This window comes from Corella eumyota, chromosome 2, assembly GCF_963082875.1.
Source record: "Corella eumyota chromosome 2, kaCorEumy4.1, whole genome shotgun sequence".
Taxonomy (NCBI): Eukaryota; Metazoa; Chordata; class Ascidiacea; order Phlebobranchia; family Corellidae; genus Corella; species Corella eumyota.
The window spans coordinates 6,238,121-6,262,863 of record NC_137491.1 but is presented as its reverse complement, the minus strand read 5'-3'; the positions used below and the strand labels follow the sequence as shown (position 1 = coordinate 6,262,863).

At 27.1% G+C, this 24,743-nt stretch overlaps 4 protein-coding genes across 6 annotated transcripts; all 4 read left to right on the top strand.

The window, feature by feature from the left end:
* Positions 1 to 8,189: 8,189 nt before the first annotated feature.
* On the top strand, positions 8,190 to 13,102 carry LOC145742084 (N-alpha-acetyltransferase 40-like). Of its 2 annotated transcripts, XM_082559837.1 has the most exons (8): positions 8,190 to 8,412; positions 11,320 to 11,364; positions 11,492 to 11,542; positions 11,650 to 11,798; positions 11,979 to 12,134; positions 12,325 to 12,408; positions 12,541 to 12,618; positions 12,883 to 13,102. In XM_082559837.1, the coding sequence occupies exons 1-8, from the start codon at positions 8,407 to 8,409 to the stop codon at positions 12,962 to 12,964; spliced, it is 651 nt and encodes a 216-aa protein (XP_082415963.1). In that variant the 5' UTR covers positions 8,190 to 8,406; the 3' UTR covers positions 12,965 to 13,102. The 2 variants fall into 2 exon arrangements, with proteins under 2 accessions (XP_082415963.1, XP_082415962.1); XM_082559836.1 differs by lacking the exons at positions 11,320 to 11,364; positions 11,492 to 11,542; positions 11,650 to 11,798; ... (2 more) ...; positions 12,541 to 12,618; positions 12,883 to 13,102 and adding an exon at positions 8,936 to 10,947.
* Positions 13,103 to 13,385: 283 nt separating this feature from the next.
* LOC145742828 (splicing factor C9orf78-like) lies at positions 13,386 to 15,893 on the top strand. The gene is made up of 8 exons (XM_082560650.1): positions 13,386 to 13,536; positions 13,743 to 13,863; positions 14,072 to 14,229; positions 14,328 to 14,451; positions 14,619 to 14,698; positions 15,030 to 15,163; positions 15,342 to 15,422; positions 15,570 to 15,893. Exons 1-8 carry the CDS (start codon positions 13,436 to 13,438, stop codon positions 15,671 to 15,673), a joined length of 903 nt encoding a protein of 300 aa, XP_082416776.1. The 5' UTR covers positions 13,386 to 13,435; the 3' UTR covers positions 15,674 to 15,893.
* A 273-nt stretch (positions 15,894 to 16,166) lies between these two features.
* LOC145741253 (peptide chain release factor 1-like) lies at positions 16,167 to 17,762 on the top strand. 2 transcript variants are annotated; one of them, XM_082558807.1, is made up of 2 exons: positions 16,167 to 16,360; positions 16,608 to 17,762. In XM_082558807.1, exon 2 carries the CDS (start codon positions 16,774 to 16,776, stop codon positions 17,677 to 17,679), a length of 906 nt encoding a protein of 301 aa, XP_082414933.1. In that variant the 5' UTR covers positions 16,167 to 16,360; positions 16,608 to 16,773; the 3' UTR covers positions 17,680 to 17,762. The 2 variants fall into 2 exon arrangements, with proteins under 2 accessions (XP_082414933.1, XP_082414932.1); XM_082558806.1 differs by having other exon boundaries at positions 16,167 to 17,762.
* Positions 17,763 to 17,771: 9 nt separating this feature from the next.
* On the top strand, positions 17,772 to 24,529 carry LOC145741252 (uncharacterized). Its single transcript, XM_082558805.1, has 12 exons — positions 17,772 to 17,973; positions 19,743 to 19,850; positions 20,026 to 20,192; positions 20,420 to 20,586; positions 20,805 to 20,894; positions 21,095 to 21,256; positions 21,506 to 21,663; positions 21,861 to 22,072; positions 22,195 to 22,311; positions 22,442 to 22,543; positions 23,064 to 23,824; positions 24,045 to 24,529. The coding sequence occupies exons 1-12, from the start codon at positions 17,801 to 17,803 to the stop codon at positions 24,213 to 24,215; spliced, it is 2,388 nt and encodes a 795-aa protein (XP_082414931.1). The 5' UTR covers positions 17,772 to 17,800; the 3' UTR covers positions 24,216 to 24,529.
* The last annotated feature ends 214 nt before the right edge of the window (positions 24,530 to 24,743 follow it).

Here is a 24,743-nt window from a genome sequence, read left to right as displayed (position 1 = left end):
TTGCAAAATTGAGCTAGTTCTCAGTTATGTGCCAATAAGTTGTGGATTGTTAAAGGTAATGATATGTTTTAAGATAATGGTTCAAATTATGTGCCAATTCGTAAAATTGAACTGATTCTTAATTATGTGCCAATTTGCAAAATTGAACTGATTCTTAATTTTGTGCCAATAAGTTGTGAATTGTTAAGGGCAATGATATGTTTTAAGATAATAGTATTCATTATAAGCCAATTTGCAAATTTGAGCTTATTTTTAAAAATGTGCCAATTTGTAAAATTGAGCTAAATTCTTAATTATGTGCCAATTTGCAAAATTGAACTGATTCTTAATTATGTGCCAATAAGTTGTAGATTGTTAAGGGTAATGATATGTTTCAAGATAATGGTTTAAATTATGTGCCAATTTGCAAAATTGAGCTTATTTTTAAATATGTGCCAATTCGTAAAATTGAGCTATTTCTTAAATATGTGCCAATTTGCAAAATTGAACTGATTCTTAATTATGAGCCAATAAGTTGTGGATTGTTAAGGGTAATGATATGTTTCAAGATAATGGTTTAAATTATGTGCCAATTTGCAAAATTGAGCTTATTTTTAAAAATGTGCCAATTCGTAAAATTGAGCTATTTCTTAAATATGTGCCAATTTGCAAAATTGAACTGATTCTTAATTATGTGCCAATAAGTTGTGAATTGTTAAGGGTAATGATATGTTTTAAGATAGTAGTATAAATTATGTGCCAATTTGCAAAATTGAGCTAATTCTTTAAAATGTGCCAATTTGCAAAATTGAACTGATTCTTAATTACGTGCCAATTTGCAAAATTGAGCTAGTTCTCAGTTATGTGCCAATAAGTTGTGGATTGTTAAGGGTAATGATATGTTTCAAGATAATGGTATAAATTATGTGCCAATTTGCAAATCTGAGCTTATTCTTCAAAATGTGCCAATTTGCAAAATTGAGCTAGTTCTTAATTATGTGCCAATATGTTGTGGATTGTTAAGGGTAATTATATGTTTTAAGGTAAAAGTACGAATTATGTGCCAATTTGCAAATCTGAGCTTATTCTCAAAAATGTGCCAATTTGCAAAATTGAGCTAATTCTTCAAAATGTGCAAATTTGCAAAATTAAGCTTTGTTTAAATAATGTTTAAAAATTAACTGTTTTTTTATTTTTTTTCAGATTTTTTTTAATAATATACTTTTTAAATGTTTTGATATAATCCAACAAGATGTGTGAATTGCCAGTGTGCCAATTTGGAAAATGTGTCAATTTGAAAAAAATGTACGATATGGGAAGATGGGAGAATCTGAAAAATTTTAAAATGTGTTAAAAAAAATATTGTGCAAATTTAATAAAAGGGCAATACTTGGAAAAAAATGTGTCAAATTATTATTAAATGCACAGGTCCAATAAAAAATGGTCGTTTTTAAATAAAGTTAAAATATATATGCTTTAATACATTATAAAACGTGTTAAAAATGATTTCTTGTTTTTTTTTAATATTTTAAAAATCAGTGATTAATGCATAAAGTTTAATTTGTTGTATGATATAAAAGCAATACAATAAAACCGCTGGTTAAAAATATTTTTTTAAGTTTTTAAATTTTAAGGATAATGTAAAGATTTTTCTAAATATAATAGTTTATATATCGTAAGTTTAACCATTAATCACGTTTAAAAAATCACATAAAAATATAAATTTTGGATAACATGATTTATCTATAGCGATGCCAAAAAAGTTTAATTATAAATTTATTTTTGTTGTTATAATTAAAATACCTAGATTGTTTAAATTTAAATAAATAAGTTTTAATAGTCCTATAATAAAACCTAGCCAAAAATTTGTTACAAAATAACTAGTTGATCATTTTAAATATTTAGTTTTTATTGATTATTGCGGGGTGCATACATTGATTCACTATCAATCATCACTTAAAAATCGCTATTAAAGAGATGTAATAAATAAAAAGAAACGCGACTAATATTTATATTCTATATGAATTTATTGCGTAATAACCTTTTTTTATGTTACATGACAGGCACTGTTAGAATTTTAGTACTAGACTGACTAAGTATTTGTGAAAAATATTTTTTAACGATTTTTTAATTAAGAAATAAATGTAGTTGAACTTTTTATTCTATTAAAAGGTCTTTGACAGACGGGAACGAACGTCATTGAAATTTTAAAAGTTCTAACCAACAAATACTGAATGGATTATTACAAAATATCAGTGGTCTGAATTAAAAATTTTGCAAAGAACCAAATACAAATATTAAACATTGCTGAAAGCATTAATATATCGTAAAATATAATGTGGATTTTGTTTTATATATGTATACCCTTATATATTTATGATTTACGATTGTGGGTATATTTTATATTTAAAAAAATATTTTATATTTAAATCGAAAATGCGCAACAATTACTGTTTTTATAATAAATTCCATATGCGTATTCGTTTTTGTTTTTTTTTTCCAGAAATTTATGTACGCTTTTCCGAATAATTTAACATTCTAAAAAGCGGAATTTTTTACTAATTTTTTTGAGTTATTAAAAGATTTTAAAATTATAATTTACAAAAAACATACAAAAATCTAATGAGGTGATATTTAGTGTCTAAACCACTACTAGTAATCTTTAATAAAATCACATTAAAAAACCTTTAATGCATATAAGTCTTAAACATCTCAAAACTGAGTTAGGGTAAACAGTGTTTCTCTATGTTTAGGTTGTGAAGGCAAACTTCTCCATACCAAAGATAAAAATTAAAAAAAAAAAATTTACCTTAAGTGAGCTGCAAAATATATTAGATTCAAAAGGTTTTTCAGGAGATTTAATGTTTGGACCTTTAACAAGATTTAAATTCAGATTGTTTTTTTTCACTTAAATAACTTTCAAAGTTGGAAAATGACTTCATTTCAATAAAAGGTGTCTAAAATATTTTTAAGTAGTTTATTAAGACTGGTCACTGGCATAAACTATAGTCGGCATTTTAGTTGTAAGCCTATTAATTAAACATACATAGATTGTCCATTAATTTTCATTTTATATAGATGTTTTTATTATCTCTATTGTTCGTAATTTTTTTTTTACTTCTTATCGTTTTTATAAAGAAAAAAATTTATTTGGTTTGCTGGGCGCAAAAACTCATAAATAGTTGGGGTTTAAAGTAAGGTTTAAAATTAGTTTTTTGCCCATTATTTAATATTTAATTTGTTTTATGTGTGCTTTGTTGTATGTGATTTTGTATTGCATGATTTGTTCCATTTTTAATTTATATTGAAAGTCACTAATAGAGTAGATTTAATTATTTAACAAGACAGTTTAATACATATATCTAGTAACTGCACCTTTTAAAAAATTCTATTAGTACCATATACCCAACAAAACATAATATGTTTTAAGGTTACTTATAAACGCAATAACAAATGCATTTTCATATCGAAGCAAATGTGGTTATTAATACAGATTACTAGAAAACAAATGAGTTATATACATATTTAAACGTATTGCAGTAAAAATACTACGTTTTACCTATACTACATTTTTTTTATTATGGTTCGAAATCTTAGATTACGAAACATATTGTTATTGTCATTATACTTATTATTATTATTATTATTATTATTATTTTTATTATTATTATTATTTTTATTCTTTCTAGTCCCAATTTTTTAAGATATCTTTAGTTCCTTAGAATTTAAAAATCTGACATTTTAGTATGTTGTTTATTATCAGATTATGTTTTCATTCTCCTATTTACAATATTTAATTATCACTAATTATTAATTAATAAGTGTTTATTTATTAAAATTTAAAGGTTGTTATTAATTTTTTAAATCTTGGTCAATTGTATATCATGATATTGGTAACTCAAAAATGAATTAAAATTTTAATTTTTATCACTAATTACTAATTAATAGGTGTTTGTTTATTAAAATTTAAAGGTTGTTATTAACTTTTTAAATCTTGGTCAATTGTATATCATGATATAACTAACTCAAAAATGAATTAAAATTAAAATTTTCATCACTAATTACTAATTAATGGGTGTTTGTTTATTCAAATTTAAAGATTGATATTAGGTTTTTCAATTTTGGTCGGTTATATCTTATTATATTTAAAATTTGAAGATAATTAAAAAATAATTCTTGTTTGTTTGTTATATTAAATGCTGGTTTGTTAATTAAAAATCAAAGGTATGTAATATTCTTAGTTAATGTTTATGCATATATTTTTTATTTATAAAATTTTATGTATTTCAAAAATAATCAAATAATTTCGAACCATATTTTATTTATCAAATAAATCTAGTTTGTGTTTGGAGTTTCTGCCACCAATAAACACTGTAATAACAAAATATTTAAGAAAAATTATACGATTTAATTTTGATTTTTGCGTTTGTATAAATATCTATCAATAGAAAATACTTTAATATAAAGCTTTTTAGTTTGTTGCAAGATCACGTCGTGGATATTAATAATAAAAGCAACTTTCTGTAAACTAAAAATAAAAAAATCAAGATGTAATTTGCAGTGATAATTTAATTTTGAGGTAAGTTTTTTTTAATTTACAAACGTCTCCGACCTTTCTACAAAAATCACATTGTTTTTTTAAATAAAATATTTAAAAGTGCAACTTTTTAAAGTCTTTGTGATTTAATCATGGCATAAAAATATTTATTTTTATTTTATTTTTAAAAACACTTTTACCTTGATATATATGTATTTATAATCGAATTAGATTTTAAACACTAACATCAATTTATTATAATAAATAATAATAAAAAAATTAAAACAAATAAATAAATAAAATGGCGTGACACTATATAAATTACATTACATGTAATGTAATATCTATAGTAACACTGGCAATATGAGGTAACGCTATAAACGGTATAAACTCATGCTGCCAACACACAACCAGCATCTTATTATTATCGGGCAATTACAACCTATAATATTCCACACTGGCAAATTTAACTCGAGACTTTGTCGGGGTTACTGATGTTACTCTATGTTTAGGTCTTTAAGCTTTCTTTCTCACATCAAGAAAAAATAAATGTAAAAATAAAAATTTTTTGGCAACCTTGGCACATTTTTTTTATGTGCCAATTTTTGGCACATAAAATGTGCCATTTCAATTGGCACATATTTTGTGCCAATATTTTGTGCCATTTTTTGGCACATTTTGTTTGGCACATTTTTTGTGCCAATATTTTGTGCCATTTTTTGGCACATTTTGTTTGGCACATGTGCCAAACGAACCCGCAAGCCCGTCTCAAATTTTACGCATAATAAATTTGAGACTTAAACATTTTCGTTTGGACTTAAAATGATGTTGTTATCAGCGGTAAGTAGTTTTGCCAACGTTAAACCTTTTATAATCCATAAATACGTGTTTTTTGGCAAATTTTGCAGTTTTAAAATTATGCGGGAAAGATTCTCGTGAACAGTTATATACGTTTAAATGACGTCATAACCGAGTACTCGGCCGAGTATCGTGACAAAATACTCGGGCTCGTCGAATCCGAGTAATTTGGATTTCAGCCCATCCCTATTATTTATACTAATGCGTAGTCGTTTGATTCATTATAAATATTTATTTCATCATGCAAAACACTTAAAAAATATTTACTTAATTTGTATTAGTGGGTAAAACTGACGCACACATTAAACCTTTAAAAACTTTAGATATTTTTCTATAGCTTTATTTAAAAACCTGACTATATATGACTTGCCGTTAAATGTATAACAAAAGGTTAAGATTTTACTGGTCAGCTGTGCAGCATTGTGGTTATTACGAGATTACCGTTTACTTTTTGCGTGACAGCGTCCCGTCGTTAAATGATTAAAGCCATTCGTTTACATTTGGCAAAATAGCTGGTCCCTGAATGCTCATGCGTTTTATCTGTTTTAAAACTGTTTAATTTAAAAAAAATTAAAAATCTATAGTGCTGAATGCAACCTATTTTAATTCTTATATTCTTTTAAAGAAAAACTAAGAATCATTTTACTTTAGAAAATTCTTTTCTGGGGGAAGGCCTGGTCATGTTTTTGACTTAACTTGTCCCAACCGTTTCTATGTACATTAGTAGTAGTAATTTGATTCCACACATTTTTAAATAATATAAACCAGGCCTTATGCGTACCATTTACATTTAACTATTTCGTACAGTTAAGTTTTTTCCTTTATGAACTTATGTTTCTAATGACAATTTATTATCTTTAAAGGGATTGTGTGGTCGCAGGGTTTATTTCTTAATTATGTTTGAATTTATCCAACTTGCACAAGAATATCATTTTTTAAAAAATTAGTTAAAATAATTGTAATAATAACTAAAATAAACGTACATATCGTCTTTATAGGCTTCATATAAGCTAACTTGAACAATTTGACAATGTATTAGTTAACAACGTTAAAGTCATTTTATTTTAAACAAAACTAAGACCGACTTAAAGGTAAACTTAGCCTTGATTATAGCTAGTCAAACCTTATTTTTTTTTTTTTTGTTTTTGTATATATCTTTATCCTCGATGTGGGAAAGTCGAATGCGCGACTTAAACATAGAGTAACATCAGTTATTCCGACCCAGTCTCGAGTTGCCTGTGGCAGTTTGGGATATTATAGATTATAATTGCCCGATAATTATACTGCTGATCAAGTGCTGGCTCAGCAGGAGTTCACACCGTTTATATTGCCTTACTCAAGGGCGCTACAGCATGATAACAGTGGGGATTGAACCCACGACCTTATGTGTGGTGTACCAAGTATTCTTACCATTACACCACGCTGCCGGTTATGTTTCCTGTAAGTGTTTGTGAGCCAATATCAACCGCTTGCGTCCGGTAAATTTTCAAAAATAACAACATAACCTTAATCTGGTATAGTTTTTTAAATAAAGACTAGACCAATTTTAAAAATAATGGTATCATCGTGCAAATTGTAAAAAAAATATAACATAATTAAAAATTAAATCTGCACAATCACTTTAAAATGTATTTATTTGTAATATTGTAAGAATAAACATAATTGTTTTTTTTCTAAGTATTTTTTACAGTATTTAATTTCGATGTGGGAAGAACGACTTCACGACCTAAACATAGAACAACATCAGTTGCTTCCACCCGGCTTCGAGTTGGCAGTTCGAGATATCAGAGATTATAAATGCCCGATAATTAGGCTGTCGATTGAGTTTTGGCTCAGCAAAAGGTCATACCGTTTAAAGCACATTACTTCAGGGCTACAGCATAAGAGCAGTGGGGATCAAAAGACCTCTTGTGGTGAAGCCAAGTGATCTGACTACTACACAACTCTACAGGTAGTTGAATAAAATTACAAACAAAATGGTGGTTCGTGTTATATGATTAAAAACCTTTTGATCTAATATAAATTTTTTGGAAAGTTTTATTTTACCGGCAATAAGACATGTTCTAATAAACACAGCTTTTTGCGCAAATTTATTCGGAAAAATAATGACTAGTTAATTTATAAAGGTCAATTTAAAAAGCTTTGTTTAAAAAAATTAAGAAAATTTATATAAAGGTAAAATTTTTGTATTTGAAATGTAGGAATAAAAGGTTGTAAATTTTCTTATTAATTTGTATAATATTCACGCAATAGGTATATATGAGACAAGTCTATTTTAGACACAAAGTTGTAACCTTTGCCGCACAAGTATGACGTCACGTATACTAAACTCACTGGGATTCTCTTACATTATCTAACAGCTGCTAATCGAAGCCAAGCGCGGGAAATACGGTACGTTGTTACTCGCGCGAAGGCAACTGACAGTCTGACGTGTACAAAGATAAACAAAGGAAAAATCGATGTGCCTATACGAATAGTTTGCCAGTAACGGTTGTCAGAATTTTTTTATTTGTTGTTAGTTTGTTAATTGTTTAGTTTTGCAAAAATAAAATAATTGTAAACTAGAGCACATCAATTACTTAATTGGCATTGAAGCGATAAACGAATCAGATGAATATATTTCACGAATTTTAAGTATAGAATTTCTTATGTCAGTATGTATGGTAGTTATTTTGTTGTTACATACTACATTTTTAATTAGCTATTATCCTTGTTACTTATTTAGATTTGTTAAAAAATGAACAGATGAAAGGCCTTAATTAGGCAAGCACACTGAAAGAACTTTAATATTTATTTATTTGTTTATTAAGGTTGTTATCTTTTTACTATTTATCTGTTTGTAGAAATATAATTTGGATGGTTGTGTTTTATGCGGCAACTGAAATAGAAATTTAAATAATATTGTTTATATATTACTTTGGACTTCAAATTGCGAAGACAGCAACAAAGATACAGAAAAACAACGATTCTCATTGTTATCTTACATTAAATGATACTGAAAATTTTGTTTTGAAACAATATATTAAAAAAAAATGCCGGTAAGAAATTTTTGATTTTTTTGTAATTTATAATATTTATTAAAAGTAGTAAAGTTAGTGAAAGTAAGGGCTAACAGACTAAACAAAAAGTAATTTGGCTACTTATCAGGCTTTATGTAAAGTTAATATTCTATTACTTATAACTTTTTAATAGCCTATTAGTATTTAATGTTTCGGTTATAAACCATTTTTTGTTTTTTTTGTTATTTAGTGATACTAAAATTTTAGAAATATCTCTCATTCTCTATTTTTAATAAAGCCAAGTTTTAGGAAAAAGTTAGAGAAATTTTTTTAAATAGTTTGACAATTTGATAACTAAGAAATTTTATTTTCACACTGTTATTTGCAAGAAAAAATAAGCTTGTGATTTTGACAAGCATGTTTTTAATATAATTATATAACTTTAGAACTAAAATCCCTTTCCTAATTTTTGATGTAACATTACAATAATATAAATATATATAACATATATATATATAGAAAAAATTTTGTCAAATTCATATTTTCTTATTTTTTCTTGCAGTAACGCTTGGCAAAGATGTGTTTTTTTGTTCAATAATGGAATCTTGGGAGACATCTTCTGAGATTGATCTTCAACTTTCGGATTTTAATGAAACCACAACAGTATATGACACAGCAGAAAACAACCCCAGACCACCAGTAACAAACTTTAACCAACACTTCGTTAATTTAACACAGCTGCCAAAAAATTATAAATTAGTCGGAAATATTAATACCAAGATTTTAGTGAAATCCGAAGATAGCTCAACTGAAGAAAAAGAAACTTCAGGTACAAGTAAACCCACATCTGCCGTTGAACAACCTCCTTATAACTTACGAGGAATATCGAGTTTCAAGCGATTTATAATGTCAAAGACTTTACCTTCAGGCAATACTGAAAGGTTATTTAAGACTAAATCAAGATCAAAAGAGAATATTGATTTGTCAAGGAGTCTAAGTCGCCCTAATATCCTAAAACATAAACGAGAGGAAAGTTTTGATGAAATGGACATTTCTCTATCCAACTCTCCCATAAAAGTTTTAGCATTTTCACCTTCAAAATTTCTTAATAGTGAAAAAGATGATACAAAATTTCAGATTTTGGCGAATACAAGTGAAATAATTAAAGACATTTTATATACTAACATACCTTTTAATCCAGAAGACAGTGGTATTGAAAATTCAGACATAGAGGTTTCTGGTTCATTGTCCCCACCTTCTTTAACATCAACTCCAATGTCTACTCGATCTCGTCGCAAAACTGCTTTACGCAGCATCAGTTTTCTTTCCCCCGAGTCAAAGCAAAGTATTCCTCTACAATCAACCCCAAAAGGAAATAATAGCCCCGATAACAACATCATAAAAACTCCAGTGATTCGTAAGTTTTTAAACGAGTCTGCTCCTCGTACACCTACTCCTTTTAAGTGTCCAAATGATACCTGTGAGGATCATGATGAAGGAATAAATTCCACCATGGATGAGCCCTTTCTTTCACCTGAACGTGATTTCTGTTTTAAAAGGCCATCTCCCATTTCATTTCCTATTCGTCGGCACAAACACACCAATAAGAAACGCTCTGAGAAAACAGCACGCAAAGCTTTAATATTGGAACAGGATAATATAAAAAGAAATTTGTTTAATAATAAGGATGAAGAAATTTCATCTCTTGCAACAAAATTTTCACCCTCCTCAGAGCTTCTACATGCCACAGATTTTGAACAGAGTAGTTTGATTGGACACCAGACCTTCGTGGAAAAGCGAACAGTTTCTAGTAAGTCTGTGTATCGAACAAGAAGAAAAACAATACCTGAAAAAAAATCCAGCTTAAACAAACATTGGGTGTCAGTTGCTTGTGGGGGTTCTCATGACCAAAGAGTGATGACAGAAGCTGCTAAAAGATGCCTTCGACATCGACCAAGACCTGTTCGCTACAGTTTGTAAAGGAGTTATTTTAAGTTAAATAAATATATATATATATACTGTACAGACTAATGTTCATTTAAAAACTGCTGTAATGCTTGATGCCAATGCAACTAAATTGCAAATTGGTGTGTTGAACAGTTTTTGCTTTTTTTTTTATTTGTGATAGTATGACCATACATTTTTAGTTAAGTTTTAAATAAACGGTATGTATATATATATATTCAATTTCCCTTAACGCAGCTGCCATTTTTATGTGGTTTTACAACTTTCAACTAGAGCTTTTTTGTGTATTTGTGTATGTTTGTCAGTATTACTTGTTTTTGTTGGTTTTTGCTCATATAGATATTTTTCTTTTATTGTTCTCCATCTTCTAATCCATAAAGTACTTCTTCATTTATCATCTATTAATTATTTCTGTTTTACTTAAAGTTTAAATGTTTTAACTTTTTCTAAATTTAATTTTTACCAATTTAGATTTTAACAAAATATTTAGTAAATATTTCTAATTAGTATTTAACAATTTTTTTGGTCCGTATTTCTGTAGACTTTAAAGTTTGTTAAATTCAAAGCCAGAATTTTTTATTCACTATGGATTTTGTGCGGAAAGTACTGCTGCTCTAAATTTGTTAATAGCTTAACAGTTTAATAAACTAATTTAAATGTTTTTTTAATGCTTATTATGTGTTTTATCTTTTGTACTGTACTTCTTCTGTTTTTGGTTTGGAAAACGTTGTTAAATAAAAAGCACTATTTTTCAAAACACTTGGGTATTTTTGTATATTAGTTTTTCAGTTACCCAATTTTTAAGATGGACCTAGTTAAAAATTACGAATAAAAATCTTGTTTTATTTAGATAAAGGTAAGAATTATAAAAATAAATGTTAGTCAAAACTAAAATTGTACTTATATGGCAATATTACTTTATATTTAATTAGGCATAATGTGGTTTATAATAACGTTTAATTTTTTTGTGCTTTTTTGTAGCGAAAATCTGTTAAATCGAAGGAAAAAAAACAAAAACAAAAAGAGGTTAGATAAATATATTAACTAACATCCAGCAAAGCAATATATATGATTATTTGATGTAGCATTAATGTTTGTGGAATTTTCTACTTACTGGCAAAAAACACAATTTTTAAATTTTTATGTCTAACAGGAAATGGAACAAAACAACAAGAATTGGAATTTAGTTGAAACAGCTAACAAGGTCCTTTTAAATGTTTATTCTTATTGCAATTGTTTAATTATTTTGTAATTTTATTAAACATTTTAAAGTAATTTTTTTCTGTTAATTAGTTTAAAATTTTTATATAGCAACCAGACCCACTGGCACCTTTAATATCATTTCAAAAATTTACAAAAAACAACCTTGACCTATCTCTGTCCTGTAAAATTGGAACAAGTCTTAAGGAAGAAACAATGAACTGGGCATTTGAACTAACAAAAACAAACATGGAAGATTTGTAAGCTTTTTAAAATTCGAATTACATGTTATGTAGCAAAAGTATATATTTCTATAAAATCAGAAATGTATAGGCTACCAACAAAGTTTTATTTTTGTTTAAATGAAAGAAAGACATTTTATAATTACGATCAAGTTGTTTATGTGACAATATTAGAATAAAATTTATTTGATTATAAAGATATGAGGACAGTTGGGGATGGAATGACAAAGAAAAGTGGAGGGAATTAAAAGATGATCGAATTTGGTTTCTTCTTGCTCATGATAATGATGACAATCCAGTTGCCTTTTCTAGCTTTCGGTTCGATTTGGATTTTGGAAAACCTGTTGTGTATTGGTAAACCTAAGCAAAATAGTATTAACTTCTAAACATTGGCATGCTATTTAAAAAATCTAATATATATAAAAAGATTGCCAATTTCAATTTAGCTTAATATCTTTAAATTATATTTTATACAGGCAAAATATATTTATAAATTTTGCCCAATGTTGTTTGTTTGTTTGTTGTAACTTTTTATTTTTATTAGTTATGAAATCCAACTTATCAACAAGGTGCAAAGAAAGGGTCTAGGGAAATTTATGATGCAAATTTTACAACTTTTAACCATTAAGTAAATAACTTTTTAATATTATATGTTTAAAGCAATTTTATACTTTTGCTCTTTACTATGCAGCATTAAGTTATTTTATAACCGGTAGGTTTTCATATTCTTTGATTTTATTATTTATGTTAATTTATGTAGAAATAGCATGGTGAAAGTTGTCTCAACTGTTTTAAAATGTAATGATGCATCAAGGGATTTCTTTATGAAAAAATTACGGTAACAAATAATAACATTTTTTGCAACAAAATTAATGTACTTAACAAGGAAATTTTTTGTTTTAATAAAATAAAACTACATATTTACTAACATTTCACTTAAAACAGCTGTGACATGAAAACAGTGGAAATTAAACATTTAACCTAATCTGTAGAGCCAAATGTCTTGACCAATGAACTATGATGCTGGTTGTACAACTAAGGAATAAAAATTTAACTAATAAAAAAATTATTTTAGTATATGAAATAAAACATATTTGTTTAGATATGAACTTGATGACAGCAGTCCAATCGATGACTGTTATGAAATTTTAAGCAAATCTGTTCCAATGCAACGAACTCGTTGAAGGCTATCTGAGCAAGTTTGCAATAATACCTGCCATCACATATAAAACAATTATTTTTTCTGCATCGCAAAAAATCTATTTAGTAAATCGTGGATTTTGTTATAAATTAACATGGTGTTTTGTAATAAATAAATTAAAATGTGGGGTGTTTCATACAATTATTTACAACTGAATCAATAAAATAAACTAAATTTTTAAGGTACAAGCTTAAAAATGTGCAAGCTAAATAATACTTAGACTGACATAAAGACAAAATTAAACATTGGACTATAAAGTATAGTTAAACTAAAAGAAAACAAATTTACGCAAGCTTAAAACTATGGTATTTGTAATATAATATTGAGGATAACTTAAAATATAACAGGGCATTACTCACAGTGCATAACAAAAATTGTTTCCTATCTATTTTACTCGAGTTCGTGACGTTTATAAGATTATAAGCTTTGTTTACGTTTTATTCTTACCAAAACAATGTTTGCTAGTAACAAAAAGCGCAAAAGACCCATTCGAAAACGAAAAACAAGTGAGTCAAGTGAAGAAGATAATAATGATGAGGTCGAGCAATCGACAAGGTAAAACAATCGACTATGCATAATCTAAAGTTCTAAAGACTGATTATTAAAGTTTATACGCATGATATTCAGATAAAACCAATATTGAATTTGGTTGTTTGACCCGTTTATTTAATCGTTTTGACGTTTTTTAAGAAAATAATTACTTATTAATAATTTTAATTACTTTTGGTTTGTTGTTTTAAACTATAAAAAATCATTTTTAGTGATGTTTTGGAAATGGCTCGAGAATTACAAAGCATTAGAAAAAGGCAAACTGGGGTCAGTGCAACTTCTTTAGCCACAGGGGCAAAAGTTACCAAACTTGATGAAATACTAAACTCCCAGGTTAACTATAGTTTTTTGTATTTATAAAATAAATTATGCTTGAAAGTTAATCATAATGTATATACATCACATTTTTGGATATTTAATAACGTTTCTAGATTACAGGTTTAATTTTTCTACTTTTTTTAAAGTATTAAATTCTGTTAGATATGTGTTTGCTTTTAGTTGTAAAAATTCAAATTAATATTTATGAACCCATAAATTATAGAATGATCCATTCAAATTGGAGACTGGGGGATTGGTTATTATGAAAAATGTTAAAGATCGAAATAGGGACCGGACATATGAGGATGTGGATCGAGATGTCACGAACCTTGGGTCAACGTTTTCAGTGGAAACTAATAGAAGAGATGAGGATGCTGAATTGTATAAACCCTTTTTTTTAATTTTTAGAACTTCTTTAAAAAAATTTTGCTCAGTAAAGAAGATTTTAGATTGTTGACCTTTTTTATATTTTTCGACAGGTCAACTTATATAGAAAATGAATTAAAAAAACTTAAAGGTGAAACAGATTTAAGTGAAAATGATCAAAAATCTAAAATAAAATCGGCAGAAGATGCTTTATATCAACTCCCTGAACATTTACAAGTAAGTAACCAGTTAAATAATATTCAGTTTAAAATATTAATAAGCTACCTGTAATGTAAATGGTTAATTTTTTCTATAATATATATATTTACTTTGAAATTATTTATTATATATAATTCACGTTATATATATAAAATATAATTTTTTAAACCCCAATGACATTTAAGGTTAAAGTAAACAAGCAATCTGAAGAAATGTTGTCAAATCAAATGCTAAGTGGAATTCCTGAAATAGATTTAGGAATTGAGTAAGTTTAATCCTTTTTAAATTTCAAATAAGAAATTAAATTAAACCACAATAGTTGCATATCAAGTTAATAATTTTGCATGGTAATCCCAATGTATTTATTTAGTTGATTACCTGCCTTAATGCTGCATTTTAACTATCATTTAATGATTAAAATATTTGCCCATTTTTATCTACTAGTACTTTAAACAGCATTTTTGGTAACCATTTAGATTAGGCATATATATTGCCCATCTCACTTTATTATAGATTAATTTTTTCAGGCATTGAATGACACCTTTTTAAAATGTAATATCTTTTTTTTGCAATTTTAAATAAATAACTTTTTTTAGCACAAAAATAAAAAATATAGAAAGAACAGAAGAGGCCAAACAAAAACTTATTCAGGATCTTTCCAAGAAAAAGGAGAAAACCACTTCGTTTGTGCCTTCAAATGTAGCAGTCAATTATGTACAACATAAAAGATGTAAATTTAAATTTTTAATATTTTTTGATGAGATTGTGTTAAATTATTAAAATATTTCGAAAATTTGCAAAATTTTATTAATGTTGAAAAAGAATAGCTACAATTTTGACTTGTATTTTTCATTACCAAAATACTTTTTTGTGGTTAAAACATATATTTTATTTTTAATTATTTACAGACCTTCAGCAAGAGTCAATTAAAAAGAAAAAAGTTAAAGAACAAGCACCAGAGCCCATTCCATTGGTGGTTGGAGATAAAGGTATGTAGATTTTTAATTTTAATACTTTTCTAAACTTTGATTTAATCTTTCCTAGTTACCAAATGGTAACAAATGTTTTTAAATTATTGAAAATCATTAGTTTAAAGAAGGTATATTTTTTATTTTTAAATTTTATTTATTTTGTAGAAAAACGTATCACTACGGAACTTCAAAAGCGAACTCATAAAAATGATAATTCGACAGATAATTTTCACTATGATAAGTTTCGAAAAGCTGCAAGACATTACTAACATAAAAATTGAAAATCATAGTCTCTTTCTACTAACCTTTTTATATTATTTTTACTTAATCATAAAAACACTTTTTAGGTATTATTAATGTATAGCCTAGAAGACACTCATTTAACGTTCAAGACATATTGTTCGGTTTTTAGTATTTTAGTAATAAGTCTTTGTTTTTTATTTTCTATTGTGATTGTAGAAATAGAAAACAAATAAAAATACTGTGTGATTTTTCTAAACTATGTTAAAATTAATTTTTTTCAAGTATTTAACTTATACATTGTAATGCTGCTTCACGGTTTAGAAACAAGAAGGTTAATATTTCAACACAAAAAACAAAGTAATACCAACTAAAGTAAAACAAATCTGTAAATAATTAAATCGCAGTAAACTTATCATTATTAAACTTTGAGGATAAACTCAATTTAAAATTTTTTTGGAAACATTCGACATGCTTGTTCCAATAGAATGGAATTGGGAATAATTTTATGAAGATTAAAGCGACAGGTATATGTATTACGTGTAACCAATGTTAAACGTATTTTAAGATGTTGATAACTATGGTTTAAGTAAAAGACTTTAAAACCACTATGAAGGCATTTTAAAATATCGCCCAATTTCTACTGCATTTGAAAAAAAAAAACACTATCTGTCTACTACATCAAAAAATCGTTATCACTTAAACGAGAAATAAAGGTACAAGTGTTATGACATTGTTTGACTTTTTTTAATAGGTAAAAACTGGTAGCATGAAACTACTCTACAACTTGACAAAACAAATAGCTTGCAGAAATTATTTTAATTTTTTTTCAAAACAATCCTGTTTCCATAAAATAAGTTGTTCTAAATTTTCCAGTTATTGGCAAGCGATAAATCCTAATGAGTTTTCAACTTATCTTAAATTTTTACAAAAGTTAAACAATGATATGAATGAACATTCTAGTTTTGTTTGGCCTGAGAATTTGCTTCAAGAATTAGGTCCAAATCAAAATCAAGCAAAAAGCAAGTTAACTTCTGTAGCAGCATATGGTGAAACATTAAAAAACATCGAACAAAGCTTAAAAGATGTTGATCAGCTTTCAAAGGAAATTTGTTTAAATGATAAAGAAATGATTTCTGAAATAGAAATTGAAAAGGAAAACTTAAATAATAAAATAACAGAAATACTTAACAAAGCATTGGACTTTTTCACAACAGAATTACAATCTACACAATTTGCGGGGTTTCATTTAAAAATTGAGCCCGGTGTTGGTGGCAATGAAGCTGCAATTTTTGCATCTGAATTGTATGAAATGTATCGAACTTTATGCCTCAATCATGGGCTTCAGTTGGAAGAACGTGAATATTTAACTTCAGAAAATGGTATTTTCCTGAAAGTGTCAGCCTATATCCCAAATAATGGTGAACCAACATTGAATTGGTTGGTTTATGAAGGTGGTACTCATCGCGTGCAGAGAGTTCCGGAAACTGAAGCACATGGTCGACTGCACACCAGCACTGTGTCTATTGGTGTAATACCTGAGTACACATCAACATACGAGCCTCTCGACAAAAATGATTTAAAGATTATTTTTGGAAAATCTTCAAAACCTGGTGGACAGAATGTAAATAAAAGACTGACTCAAGTTATACTTACCCACATTCCCACTAAGATGCAGGTTAAATGTGAAGATTCCCGTAATGCAATACAAAATCGAGACATTGCTTTAGCTAAACTTACTGAAATGGTTCACAGCAAAACACTTAATAAGAAAGATGCTGCTATGAATAGATCTAGAAAAAGACAAATGACGCATCGAAACCGTTCTGATAAAATTCGAACTTATAATTTTCCTAAAGATCGAGTAACCGATCATAGAATTGGTTTAACTGTTCATGGAACTCGATCTGTTATTAATGCTGGAAAGCAGTTAGAAACTTTACTCGATTCAGTTGGAAACCATTTTTTGTTTCTTGAAAAAGTTGATATTTTAAATACATTAATGAAAGAAGCAATTGATTTTAATAAAAATTGATTTGTTTAACAACATGAAATACTATATTTATATGCTTAGTTTTTTTATTTGCATTAAAAATTCTAAATTTATTTTTTGTCTATCAAAAGGTTTTAGGATATAGATAATTTAAGTTAGCAGGATGACAGCAAGTCCCGACTTAGAGGCAACTTATGTCATCAACAAGTCTTCAGTTGAAGCTAAATTTGCACAAAGATTGGCAGCGAATGAAAAAAAAATTAGAGACCGAACAGTTAAAAAGCTTAGACAATATTTAATAGCAAGATCTGCACAGGCAGATGGAGGCTTTAAAAGGTAAATATACATATATAGTTGTTGTTGTTTTATTTTAAAAATTAAGTAAATTATATATATATATGGGCAATTCTCATTGGGAAAGTGTTTTTTTAAAAAAAATTAACTTAAATTATTTGTTTAATTAACTCACCTGTTTCTTTGGTTTTGATATTTAAAGTTTAAATTTAAAAAAATTTAGGCAAATAATTTTTTATAAGTAATTTTTTTTTTAAATTTAAAATGTACAAATTTTTTTGGACTTTTATGGCTATTTTAAGCAATAATTTTAAGTTAATATAAAAGTTACAAAACAGATTACAACAGATTTGTAATGTGTTAGTATAAGAGGTTTAAACATATGCTTAACATAAGTTAAACAACAAATTCGATATTACAATTTAAAAATCAGCAATTTTTAAGTTTTTAACTTGTAAGAATATAGGTAATTCCGTTACCGAATTTACATAAAAAGTTTTATAACTTGAAATTTAATCAAATACAACTTTTAATATTTTTAATTCTCTGATTTTAGTTGTTAAGTACTATAAATAAAAACTAAACTTTAATGTTCCTTATCAATTTTATCTACAATAATGGTAACGGAATTACGGGTAACGGAATTACAACATCAGAGATTTTGTAGAAATGCTTATTCTGCCTGGTTTAAGTGATTTAAAATAATATAATTATTTTTATAAGTAAAAAAATGAAATGGCATTGTAATATAATATCCATTTTTTTTAATTTTGTGTTTTTTTTTTTTTTTTAATATTACTGAATAAAATTAAATAAAAATAATCATAGTTAACAAGTTGATTTTTAACTGATATTTGGCATATTCAAACAATATTATAAGCTATTTTACCCACTAGACTTATTGTTTTTGCATAATTATCCATTTTATTTAGGTGTAACAAATTGTTTCTGCGACATCAATTTTATTACTAATTTAGAGTTTAGCGATTTAGAATTTTAAACATGTTATGTTTGTTTGTTAATTTTATTTTTGGAGTTATGTTTGTAGTTTTTGTAAAAATGGTAGTTAGGAATTTTAAAATTTGGTTTGTTTGTTTCTGTTTAAGAGTTTATTTAAAAAAAAACCTAGTAGTTTTTAGTTTTGTAATTCCGTTACCAAGATTTTAAAAAAAAATTTTTAGTTAGGTTTGTTTCTTATTTTAACAGTACCTAAAACTATTTTTTTTAATTTTATCTGAAATTGAGTAAATTTAAGACTAAAGTAACATGCCAAAATTAGACAGTGTCTTTCTGTTACTTAAAGTGTAATTCCGTTACCAGGTTTTTTTAAGTTAATTTGTCAATAAATAAATATTTTTTAAACCCCAACTAAAAAAATTTGTTATCTTTTTGTTGCTTTCAATAAGGACAATTATTTACACATGTTTAATTTAAGTTAATTTTTATAAAATTCAGACGAATTGGGATTAAGTATTACCCAACTTTTTATATCTAATTTATTGGCGTAATTCCGTTACCAAACATTTTTCAATTTTTAAGAAGCATAGAAGTTCGAACTGGACTTCTATGCTTATAAAAATTTAGAATGGCAATATATGGGTTGTTTTAACTTAAAAAATGATTTCAATTATATTAAAAAAATTAATTATAAGTTTGTAAACCACAATAATTGTAATTCCGTTACCGAAGAATTGCCCATATATATTTAGTGTAAAAATGACCTTTTTTCCATATCACCTTAAAATAATAGGTTTTTATATGCCCATATGCTTTGTTTTAAAACCCTATCTATTAATTTAACTTTTTTTTAGGGATGAGATGATTCGTATATGGAAGGGATTGTTTTACTGTATGTGGATGTCTGATAAACCGCTTATACAAGAGGAATTGGCCAACTCTATGGCTGATATTTTGCCTAAGTAAGCATTCTACTGACATATCTCATATTCCTACGGTTTTTAATTTTTTTAATTGCGTAAGAAATGTAGTGGAAAACATTGTTTAAAACTAAATTTTTCATGTTTAACAACATGTTTTGCTATTGAATAATAAAACATTAAAATTCAAAAAATTAAAATTTATTTTTAATTCTAGGTTGCAAAATATTAAAACCAGCATGATGTATTTTGAGACTTTTTTGTCAACAATTCATAGAGAGTGGAAAGGTATTGACAGATTACGAATGGACAAGTTTTTGTTGCTTACAAGATTTATGTTGAGCTCAGTATTCAAATGTGCGAAAAATCACAACTGGGATAATGGTGAACAATTTTTTTGTAGTAGATCGTTTTTTCTTTTTAATTAGTTTTATATATATACCTTAAAAATATTTTTTGTTACCATAGTTTTAAATTTAATTATTTTTATTTGGTGATTTGTCTTTGCTTAGCCTAACATAAATAAATTAAATTTCCTGTTTTTAAATAATCTATCTTTATATTTTATAGCATGTTAGTATATATATATATATATATACTTTTTTTTTTAGGTGTTATTGATTGGTTGGTTGGGATACTAAAGGATGGTCCTATATGCACCATACAACCTGGTCCCAGTGTAAGTACTGGCCCGCCATTAGGAATTAGATATCATTTTGCCGATGTTTATTTGGATGAATTAACTGCAGTTGGACATGACTCACTCACTGAAGATAAGGTATTTTATTTTATTTTTTAATTTTTTTTTAACATGACCACTTAAATTATGAAGACAAAAGTTACTTAGTTCAAAACTTTTGTACTACATAAATATTCATTCCTATATGAAAAATAAGTATATATATGAAGGGCTATACAGTATAGTATATATAGGCTATATATATAAATATTATAATACATAACATACACAAAGTTTATTTTAAAACTTTTATTTAGGTTTTAAAGCTGTTACAGCCATGTTGCCGATTAATTTGTAACACGCCGGTCAAAAATCTCCGTGACAAGTTCTTAGATGGTGTTTTTCAGGTTTAATATTTGTATATCATAATATCATTATATATACTTTAGTCGTTTTTAAAAATATGGTTGACAGTAAAACTATTTGCATCATCTAAACTAAAGGCTTGAAACCTCAACAGAAAAGATATAAAGACAATTTAATATATATATATATATATATATACTGGCTATTGTAATCTTGTACCATGTTGAATTTTTTATTTTAGGTTTTAATAGATCAGTCTGAGCCAGCTTTAAAGCTTGTTGAGGAAGTGACAGATGAAGTTGAACGTCCTGAAAAACAACTAAATGTTAATTATGGAAAGTTGGCTGACCTTTTGTTTGAGTTCGCAAACAAAACAGAAACCATGGCGAGAAATAGAAAAAGGGTAAACAATTTTGTCCTGTAGTTTAAAATTCATCGAACTCTTTAAACATATTTTGTATATATATACATGTATATATATGTCTAATAGTTAATTTTTTAACATTGTGTAAAAAACAATATCCTTTTTTTTAAGTATGCTATATTTTTAAAATTTATGCTGACGTACTACCGAGTAACATATAGGCATAATATTACAGGTAAAAAAGTTCATTATCAATTTTTACTATTTCTAATCGTATTAACTTTTAAGGTTTACAAGTTGGTGCAAATTTTGCGTGGAATATCGGAAGGTCGATTACCACTTGATGATCTTCCTGTTCTTCTTCCTGACAATGAGGAAGATACACCAGAAATAAGGGAGGAAGATCTGTTAAATAAGTTATCCAAACAATGGATTGATGAATACAAGTAAAATTTAATATTTTTTCGTAATAATTTAAGTAATAAGCTAATAAATGAATGCTTACAAAACTAGCATCATACTAGTGTTTTCTTTCATAATTAGGCTAGAGAAAATAATTGAAGTTTGTACCAGTTAATATTGGCCTAGTTGTAAAAAAAATGTTGCATTTTTTGATTGTAAAAAAATAAAATTTTTCCTATAGGGAACGCAAACAAAAAAAGAAGGATTACAACAGGGCAAAAAAAAGTCGCGCTATTAATGATGATGCGGATGATGGTTATTTTGGTGAAACCAACAACAATGATGATTCGAATAACAACCATGCTGAACCCAAAACTGCCAATCATAAAAAGAAGAAAAATGAAGTTATTGAAGAAAGAGAAACAGAGGAGTTGCTGGAAAATAATTGTGAAGGTAAATTTAACTAACACTCTATTAGCCTTAAAGCCTATTATTTGATGAAGCACGGAATCTGGGTTACAGTAACATAAAGGTTTTATTTAAAATTTAAAATTATTAATCTTAATAACATATAGGTGATGGGACTTTAGCTATAAAAAAGAAGAAAAAGAAAAAGGCAAAAAAAGTTGAAGCCAAGTCTGTGGATAATGCTGAAAATAAATCTGAACCAGCAGTGACTAGTTCTAAACCAGGTCAATTTAGATTTTAAATACAACATTAATATTTTTACAAAGTACAGTTATTGAATTGGGTAACCTAAGAACATAGGGAACTGTAACAAACTTAAATTACTTTTTTATATTATGAATGATTAAATTGCAGAAGCGGAAGGTAAATCTAAATTATCTAAAAAAAAGAAAAAATCTTTAAAAAATGCTGAATCAGTTACTGAACCAGTGCAAGAAGTACCTAAGAATATTGAAGGTATATATAAACATTTTTCGAAATAATATTCAGGGAACGAAATAACGGGTCGCTATTTGCCAAAAGCGAATCGTTTTGTAAAATTAGCGAATCGTTTTATACAAATATATTAGAAATAGCGAATCAACCAAAAAAGGTTAAGGCGATAATAAAACACTTGTGTATACTCATGTATTTTTTACGAAGCTATTTTAAACCGGTTTCGAACTAATTTAATCATTAACATATTTCTGCGTAAATGTAGGTTACTACAGAGCATTTAGTAACAATAACTTTCCATGTTTTGGCAATGCCTAAACTTCACTCTTGCAGTTTGTTTAGTTGTTGCGCAATTTTTTAAATACGTAACACAGCCTTAAAGTAATCAAAAATGACACGTTTTTTGTGCAAAAAGTTAATTGTTTAACAATACGTTTAGCGAATCGTTTTTTAAACGTTAATTCGTACCCTGATATTATTTTTTAATAAAATTAAATTTCTTAGTTATGATTTGGTATATATGCATTTTTTTTATTTTTAGGTAAAACATTATCAAAAAAGAAATCAAAATCAGAAAAGAAGCGTGAATTGCTTAATAAATTATCTGCAACAAATGGTATTTCGGAAAAAAAGGAGGATTCAATGATCGAAGTTAATGGAGTGGTTTTGGGTTCAAATTTGGAGGAGGAAGATATAAATATGGAAAGTTGTGAAACAGAGATGGAAACTACAATGACTGAACTTATAAGTCCAAACAAAAACGAAATCGACAAGCAAACTGAAACTAACAAGAACAATCTTATAGATAACAGAACTAATGATGAAGACATCTTGGGCAACGAAATATATGAATCTAAAAAGATTGGAACGAAATCCAAAACACCTGTTAAGTCAAGGAAATCAAAACGTAAAATACTCGAAACATCTTTGACGGAATCAAATTTAACTTCTTCCACACAAATTGAATCAAAAATTGAAAATGAGAATAAAACAAGTGAAGAAAAAGTTAAAACACCAAAATCTTTAAAAAAGAAGAAGATAAAAGAACAAGAGAAAAACAACATACCGAGTGAGGATGAAATATGCAACATCTCTAGTGCAAAAAAAAGCTTTGCAGAATTCAAAAAGACACCACCACCGAGCTCTGCATTTATTAAGGTAGCAATGGAAAAAGTGAACAAATCCCAAGGTAAACAAACACCTAAGCCATCAGCTAAAAAAAGGAAAGCAACTGCAAAGGATTTAGATGGTATAGGTTCTGGAAGCCCAAAAAGGGTCTCCTTTGAGATGTCTAAAATTCAGGTAGTCACATTTTGTTTACGTTACTGTATATAATGTTTATATACAAAAATTCCATTTACATATATATAATCATTCAAAAACAATTTTAATCATTTTGTTGGTATACTTTTATCATGCTTTTAAATTGTTTTACTTAAAAAAACATTGGATTTGTTTATATATTTACATTGTTAGAAGACTGTCATTTCTGTATACATAAAAGTCTCTCTGTTGTTTTTAGGTACAATCGTTTCGTAAGAACCAAAAACCATCGGCTGTCAGTCCTTCTCCACTTTCGATTCCATTCGATCCAAATAAAACTCCGGATTTCGGTTTACTTAAAGTAACAACAAGATCAGCTGCGAAAAAAAAATCCAGGGCAAAAGCTGAGGATTTTTTCTTTGATAATTAAAAAAAAACTTGGTGTTATTATTGCAATATCAAGCGATTTCAACATAACGCAAAAAATTTTTAAGTAAAATCAAATACATTGCTATCGAAATAAGAAGCCTATGTATTTGATTTATTCTTTGAATTAAACCAAAATAAAGTCTAGTTTTATTCTGTTTTACCTAATAAGGTATTAAGTAATTTTGTAAAAAAATGTGGGTGTTTATGTTTTTCTCTTAACGCTGTTAGAATTTTTTCTTGATCCAACTTTATTTTTTCGTTGAACAAATTGGGTATATTTGAGTTAACTACTAAGTGCCAAATAAAGAAGTTGCAACAACACTTTTGGGTTTATTATTGTGTATGTTATTTGACTTCAAAGCCTAACAGTTAGCTTTTGAGTTATTGGTTGATCGCTAATATTTTGATCGCGTTTAGATTACCTTGTTGTGATATTACTTTGCTAAAACGTTAATGAAAAAATTTTGGTATCAAAACTTTGTCTTTAAAAAAAGGTAAATAACAAAATGGTTACGGGTAAGTTAGTAAA